This window comes from Eucyclogobius newberryi, unplaced genomic scaffold (assembly GCF_026437365.1).
Source record: "Eucyclogobius newberryi isolate DKJ021-1_F unplaced genomic scaffold, fEucNew1.0.hap1 SCAF_3, whole genome shotgun sequence".
Taxonomy (NCBI): Eukaryota; Metazoa; Chordata; class Actinopteri; order Gobiiformes; family Gobiidae; genus Eucyclogobius; species Eucyclogobius newberryi.
This window is the reverse complement of record NW_027315945.1, coordinates 25,018,561-25,026,776: the sequence shown is the minus strand read 5'-3', so window position 1 is coordinate 25,026,776 and position 8,216 is coordinate 25,018,561. Positions and strand designations below refer to the sequence as shown.

The following is an 8,216-nucleotide window of genomic DNA, read 5'->3' as shown; positions in this document are numbered from 1 at the left end:
GATGGACACCCTTGTGCTTGAACATGGTGTTCGTTATGGACAATCCGTGGCTAGCACAGAAGTCCAATAACTGAACACCGCTCGGGTTCAGATCGGGGAAGCCGTTCTTCCCGATCACCCCTCTCCAGGTGTCACTGTCATTGCCCACGTGGGCGTTGAAGTCCCCCAGTAGAACAACGGAGTCCCCGGTCGGTGCACTGTCCAGTACCCCTCCCAAGGACTCCAAGAAGGCCGGGTACTCTGCACTGCTGTTCGGCCCGTAGGCCGCCACAACAGTGAGAGACCTGTCCCCCACCCGAAGGCGGAGGGACGCGACCCTCTCGTTCACCGGGGTAAACTCCAACACGTGGCGGCTGAGCTGAGGGGCTATAAGCAAGCCCACACCAGCCCGCCGCCTCTCCCCGCGGGCAACACCAGAGAAGTGGAGCGTCCAACCCCTCTCGAGGAGATGGGTTCCAGAGCCCAAACTGTGCGTGGAGGTGAGGCCGACTATATCTAGTCGGTATCGCTCAACCTCCCGCACAAGCTCAGGCTCTTTCCCCCCCAGCGAGGTGACATTCCATGTCCCCAGAGTTAGTCTCTGTGTCTGGAGATCTGGTCGCCGAGGCCCCTTCCGTCGACTGCCGCCCAGATCTCTCTGCACCGGCCCCTTATGGATCCTCCTGCGGGTGGTGGGCCCACGGGAGGGCGGCCCCACGTCGCTCTTTCGGGCTGTGCCCGGCCGGGCCCCGTGGGGTAAGACCCGGCCACCAGGCGCTCGCCATGGAGCACCCATCCCAGGCCTGGCTCCAGGATGGGGCCCCGGTGACGCCGATCCGGGCGACGTAAACTGCCTTGTTATTGTTGTCATCATAGAGGGCTTCTGAACCGATCTTTGTCTGACCCGTCACCTAGGACCTGTTTGCCTTGGGAGACCCTACCAGGGGCATGAAGCCCCCGACAACATAGCTCCCGGGATCATTCGGGCACTCAAACCCCTCCACCACGTTAAGGTGTCGGTTCAAGGAGAGGAAAAAAATCCCAGATGGTGAATATAAGTGATAAACTAATTTGTTTCATCTTATTAAGCTCAGTTTCTATCCTCAAGAGGCGGAGAGAGGCCCCCAACTTGACCCTGCTGCAACTGAAACGAGGAAAGGTTTCCCGTGGTACATGTGGTAGGCCTAAATCTGGGCTCTAGTGGAAAGCCTGAAAGTACATTACAAACACGGAAAGAACTTTTGAAAACACCTACAGGATTAAAACAGTAAAATGGTAACCAGAATACTTTATGGTTGACACATTTCGTTCATAAATATTTGGTCTAGTTATGTTAATTAGCAAGAATGCTAGTTAGCAACAACACGGCGGGGAAGTGCCAAGACGGACATTAACTAGTTATGTTATATTTAATTATTACGACTTCCCTTTAATTCAAAATTTAAAAGAAAGTGACAATCTCACTGACAAAACCTCTTTCACAACACGAGCGAACTTGCAGTTAGTGGTTGCGCCAGGTCACATCTGCAGATGAACACAAAATACTTCCCTCGTTACCTTGACTCGTGCCTTGACTCACGCCCAAATATGGTCTGGGGGGCGGTCTGGGGGGCGGGTCATGGGGCGGGATGACGCGCCGTGTAAAGGAAGTGACTCACGCTGACTGTAATCGTGCGTCATGCGCTGTTGCGTCGCGGCGCAAAAGCGAAGAGAAAGAACAAGGAAGCAACATGTGCCACTGGTGCTGACCACAATAAGTCCAGCGCAGCAGCAGCAGCCACCGACAGCACGGACCAAACCGAGTAGAATTGGATTTAACCACTGCCTTTTATCGTGAGTACAGTTTTATTTCAAACATTTGTTCATCAAAGTCTTGTTCACTGACTTTGTTCAACATGTGTTTACTGCTTTGTGAATTTGGGAGTAAATAGCGGGACAACGTTGCTATAAATATGTTCGCCAATTTCCTTTTACGCACAGACTAGTAGTGTTTTTCCCACAGGTTTGGTACAAATTTATGTCTTTTGTCTTGTTTTAAACAAAAAAATCGTGAACACACTCACTCTTATCATTTTTTTGAAAGCGTATAATACTATAAAAATGTCTACAAACTTCCGGTTAATTTTATTTTCAATTTGGCTTGTTAAATTTTATTTTCAATTTGGCCTGTTTCTTCTAGTTAAGAGCGGTTCCTCCTAACTTTCTGTATTTCACTCGGGGGGTTTCCGTGTCGTCATATAACCAAAACCCTTTTGGTTTTCCTTGCAGGTCACCTCGTTTCGATTTTTGGTTTTCTTGTGAAGAACTGCTGTTTTGTCATAGAGATTTGTCTCGTGTATTTTGACCGAAGTCGAACTTTGCGCTAACACGTGTCTTGGGCTTTGTTGCGTCTCCTTTGTCTCGAGCAGACTTTGTTGTCGAACATCCCTAATCCAACATTAAACACAGGACAAGTTTCCTCTAAACTTTCACTTTTTTTAGTCTTAATTTCGCCCTGTTTGATATTTGTGCCTGAATTGATCATGTTTCGTAGGATACTTGTAAGTGTAAAAGAGCTGTTCTGAAATGCTAATTATGCACTCTTAATAATATACACAACTTTATTTTGTTCCCTCTAGCAGTCCGTGTTGTGCTGTGAGCCTATATTTTGCGCACAAATACATGATTTATGGCTGAAGTAATCAAAGGATAGTTGCAGTACACATACACTTAGCCTTTAACTGCAGCCCGTGGAGAGTATTGATAATAGATGCTGCTGTTGTCTGGTGTAATCTTGTTGTAATCCGTTATTTTCAACTCTGAACAAACAGTCCGAAACAAAAACATGAATAAGACTGATTGAAAAAGTTTTATGACGTGTTATCTCTCTGTCTTGATAGTGTGGGCACTGTCTGGACTTTCTTACCATTTACCTCATTGTTTATTGTTTACAGCATGCGTAACAATTTTAAAGGATCAGTGCCATGGGAAAAAAAAAGTTTGGATCTAATATCCTGTGCTTGCTTTTAGTTGAGTAGAATTTAAACAATGGGGTATCAAGAAAAGCAATTGCACTTTCGGGGAAACTTTCAAATCAACTTGCCTTTTTAGGTTAATGGCGTGTTTCTTTTAAAGTTATTAGTTTGTTTTCTAAAATACAATGTGGCTCTACATATAAATAATAGCAAGTCTAGCAACATCCCAATTATTATTAGGTTAATCGCTAATTATGATTGTTCAGGTCACGATATAATTGCAAGACCTAAAAATGTATAATCGTGACAATTTTAGAAGCAAAATTAAGTTGTTTTATTTCTAGTAAAACACGCACAGCTTTTTATTTGGCTGTTATTGTCACATTAACTTGCAAATTTATAAATGCCAAAATGCAAAAACAAATTTACTCAACAAACACGAAGAAGAGTTGTGACGGGTGACCTAAAAACTGTAGCGCAAGACCAGTGCATTTGCTTTGGGTAGAACTGGTTTTGTTGCTTTTGCAAACTCGCTTTTCCTGGCCTCCAATAAACTCTCTCCTCTTTGGTCAGACTGACATTGGCACCCAACCCAAACAGAGACGCTATCAGAAGATAAATAACATGGTGTGGTCATTTGCATGTCAGAAGGGCTTACATGTGAAAACAGGTTTACATTTGCATTGACAAAAGGTATCGAGGCAAACTAGTTGCAGAGTCCTGTCCCTGAGGCTTGTGTGCATGCAGTATGTAAAGCACTGAAACTATAAAAATAGAAGGCGTGAAGCAACTACACAGGGAAGTGTTGTTATCGGCACAGCTGAAGTTCCCTCTCCCCCACATGACTCCAGTGAAAGGAAATCATGGTCTGCAAGAGAAAAAACACATACATTTGCCTTTTGAGGTAGATTAATAGGGCTGGGAGTGGAACGATCATCTGCTGTTATTATAACCGTATTCAAAAATCTTTGTTGGAAATTACTGCTGAACTATCAATTTCCTCTTAGCTGTTATACTATGACTTTAGTTTTGCAATTGAACAAATATTTTGAAGGTGCGCTATGAATCAATCCAACTTTATCTGTACTGCACATTTCACCAACATAGTCTCCAAAGTGCTACCAATATACCAAAAGACTTAAGAATTAAACTATTCTAGGTATTACAATAACAATGCATTTATTCAGTACAACTATTTGTATTTCTCAAAAAAACCTTAAACGTTACTGAGACAAGTCATACATTTTTAGCTGTTGTCTTAAGAAACCTCAACATATGGTATTCAGCTAATTGCTCTAATGGTTTGTGTTAGCCTGCAATAATGAAAGCACATTATTTATTTATTCTTCTTTTTTTTTTTTTTTTCTTTAACTAAATGAATGCTATATTTTGTATCTTGCTTTGCAGTCACCATGACGATGATACGAGAGGTGAAAGCAGGGGTCAACTTCTTGAAGCGCTTGGTTGTGGCACGAGGCAAGCTTGAAGAGACAAAAGCAGAGTTGTTTGCAGAAAAGCTTCAGCAGCATTTGTGTGACCGGTATGATGACCACTGGTATCCTGAGAGTCCCAGCAAAGGACAGGCGTTCAGGTATTGATCTAAGTACAACTGCCAAATACTTACGATAACCTAGTTTACACATTATCATATTTACTGTTGTTTTATTAATAGATCTCAACAGTGTGCCATCACACCTCATTGACTTCATAATGTTACAGCAATTTTTAGATGTTAAATACTAAACAAAGCATTAAGTTATGTATTTGGACTCTATACTGTGATTTAATGTATTTACTTGTAGTGATCCAGCAGCTTTTCGTGGTTTTCCTGCGCACTTTTGTTTACTTTTTTACATTGTTTTGGCTGGTGCATCTCTATGGGCTCTTTGCCAGTGTTGCATAAACATGATCCCGGACTCATAAATTATTAAAGATGCACTGTGTATGTTTTCTGTTGGCGGGTTGTCACCTGCTTGTCTTCTGGTAAATGTTATTGCTTTGCCCAGTATGTTCCTCAGTATGGTATTATTTTTTCATTTATTTAATTACCAGCATTTTGATTTAAAATAAAACTTGTTTTGGTGAAGTAATCTGCTAGTCCCCATGGACATTGTGAAGTTTTATTCCATTTCCATAGTCGAACATTCATGGCAAAACATGGATAAAAGAAGGTTTCGAATCAACCACATTAAAACTTGCATAGTTTCCCTTTTTTGATTTTAATGTTTTAATTTTATTTGCTGATGTCACACACTCTTGAGGGCCAGAAGAATTTGTATTTCAGTAGTTCTAACTCTGGGGTTCTTGACCCCCCCTTCAAATTCAGCTGTATATGTGGATTTAGTTGGCTTATACAATCATTATATTTAGGTTCAGGCCCAATATAATCTAAAATCAATTTAGAAACCATCATAACAAACAATTACTTCCTCCTTTTAAACCTACTGAACATTTTCTGTTTTTTCCTCCCAGGTGCATTCGGATAAACCATGGCGTCTTGTCCGACGAGGCTGTGCTGAAGGCGTGTGCGGAGAGCGAGTTGAAACCCTCTGATTTGGGGCTTCCTCGTGAGCTCACCCTCTGGATAGACCCGCTGGAGGTGTGCGCGAGGTGAGTCACGGTCTGACCTGTGTGTGATCAGGACACTGTTCTCTTTCGGTTCCCTGAGTAATGTTTTGCCAAGAATCGCCATGATTCATAAGTGTACGGCTTTTAAGGGGTGGTAAACATGCCTCATATGGGGTTGCATTTTCCTCCAAGGATAGTTTAACGTACCTTCATTATTTCCAAAGTTACATTCGCCCTAAACATACTATTACATGGTGTTTGGGCCTATCCACCATCAAGACATTTGAATATTTGCTACCCAAAAGTGTCTGTCTGTCTGTCTGTCGACTTTTAGGGATGGTTTATTCACACTTGGGGGATTGGTCGATTTTGATTGAGCAGATGGGGGGGGAAAGTAGAGGGGATGTTTCTGCATTGACTGAATCTCAACCTGGGTGATGGACCTTTTTAATATATTTTATTAAAATATTACATAAAAGATAAGAGACTTTTTAACCTGCTATTTATCACAATAGTCAAATGTCTTCCTCTAAAGTCTGATCTTTGCTTCAAACTACGGGCTGTACAGAAGAGGATTGGTTTTAGACCTGTCAATTAAAAGACTCTTGGACTAAATAATTTAAGTGATTGGATCTTGATTTAATGTTTAATAACACAAATTAATCATAATACAATCTAAGAAGAGGACGTTGCATAAAAAGGGTCAACCTTCTCGAGGCAATTACTACCTACTACGCGGTAGATCAGCACATAGTCGGATCACCAATTTTGGTAAAAAAATTGTCTTTATCAAAACAAACGTATTGGGACGTATTCGACCATGGAGATTACTTGCCGTTGCAACCAAAAGGAAAGATGAAGAGTTCTAGGTATTTGCCATTGCATTAATGTTGGAAAACAATCATTATCCTTACAAGGATAGATCGTTGGTCTAAATTTAAAATTGACCAGGGCTGCAACTAAGGATTATTTTGCTTATCAATTGTTCTGCCGATTTTACTAAATTTCACCCAGCTGAAGCAGTTTGAGGGTCCTGGTGGAGCACATTTTTGGACAAAAGAGTGTTTTAATCAAATATACAGTAAATTTACACATTTTCCATGTGTTCTCTTTACGACCAAAACATCAAACTGAGTAAATCTGTATTTTCTCCGCAGATCCGGAGAGAACAGCAGGCCTTTTACAGTTGCGGCTTTCACAGAGGAACAAAAGGAGAAGAGTTTGAAGATCTCACAGGAAGACTCGCTGTCAGACAAGTCCCTGAACCTGGACACCTCAGATTACCACTCTGCTACCTCCTCGGACTGCGGTTCCACTGCGTCCAGCGACACTGAAGAGGAATCCAAAGACCAAGAGGAGATGAAGGACAAGGATGAAGAGGGAAAGTCTAAAAAAGAAAAGAAAGATGTCAAGACAGAAACGGCAGAAGGAGACGCCTACACGATTGCAATGGTGCCCAGGATTCGGGGACGTCAGACAGAAAGGCTAAATAAAGTCAAATATGTCAGGAACATGGTAATTATCTTAATATATTTTTATATAGTCATTCATTCATTTTTTCGTAAACATTTTGTTAATTGCAAATATAAAATAAGGATTATTAAGCAAAAATATATAATAATTCCAAATTTAAAATATTTAAGACTGGTTTCACTTGATGAATTTAGGAACATCTTACAAACGGCTTTGCTCACATTGTGACTTGTCTCTCCAGGTCCCTCCAAGTCTCCAGTACTATTATCAGCCGACTCCGGTGTGGTCTCCGTACAAAAAGGCTCCATCTGTGTTTCTGACCACCCTGTGTGCGCCCCCTCCTCCCCCGCCGCCCCAGCCCCTCGTCGGATACTACATCCTGCCCCAGCCCTCGCCCCAGTTCATCCTGCCCCAGGCCGCTCTGCAGCCGTGGGGAGCAGTGAAGGGCTAAACCTCTCAGGACCTGAAGTAGAAGATGCACTGGATACTCCTATAACTGAGCCTTGTCTGTGATCAGCTAAACTTGGGCCAAATACTTCTGTACAGCGTTATTCTTTGCACAAACTATATTATTCAAACGTCTATATTTATTGTGGCGTGGCACAGATTTATTAATGGATTAGAGTGGCATGGGTTTAAATTAATAAAATCAGGTCTGCACTGATGAATATAATATTTTTACACATTTAAATGGCAGCAATGGGTGCTTCGACGTAACTCAGGAGCCTACAGCAATACGTTTAATACCAAATATTGAAATCAGGTGACGGTCTTTTCTAAGTTCTCTCTTGGACAACCAAGCAGCTTCTTTGTATTTGATAATCACAATTGTAAAATGATTTTTATTTTAATCCAACTAGAATTTCTGTATACTAAAATATGTTTATGAACTGCTTGTAAATAGCACATACCCTGTATATGACTATGTGAAGCACAATTACTGTTTTTGTTGTTGTAATATATTTGGCCATCACTTGGTGGCACTAGAACCACAGCTAATACATGAAATTGTATTTATTTTTATAAGCTTTGTCATATACTGCAGGCTGTGTTGTCAAACTTTTTTGCAATGGTTTTACGCAATCTATGATCTGTGTTCTATTTTACAAAATATTTTAATGCAATTTTCCTGTTTGACTGCGTCCTATACATTAACTAATATTTAATAATTCACCCTTTGATTAAATTTGTACCCACGTTTTGCTGCACACCATGTATCTGTGTGCTGGTAAAGCCTAATTG

At 41.4% G+C, this 8,216-nt stretch overlaps 1 protein-coding gene across 1 annotated transcript; it reads left to right on the top strand.

Annotated features, from left to right (window-relative positions):
• The first annotated feature begins 1,795 nt into the window (after positions 1–1,795).
• On the top strand, positions 1,796–8,171 carry LOC140373904 (protein BTG3). The gene is made up of 5 exons (XM_072460638.1): positions 1,796–1,812; positions 4,341–4,524; positions 5,406–5,543; positions 6,659–7,016; positions 7,216–8,171. The coding sequence occupies exons 2-5, from the start codon at positions 4,346–4,348 to the stop codon at positions 7,423–7,425; spliced, it is 885 nt and encodes a 294-aa protein (XP_072316739.1). The 5' UTR covers positions 1,796–1,812; positions 4,341–4,345; the 3' UTR covers positions 7,426–8,171.
• The last annotated feature ends 45 nt before the right edge of the window (positions 8,172–8,216 follow it).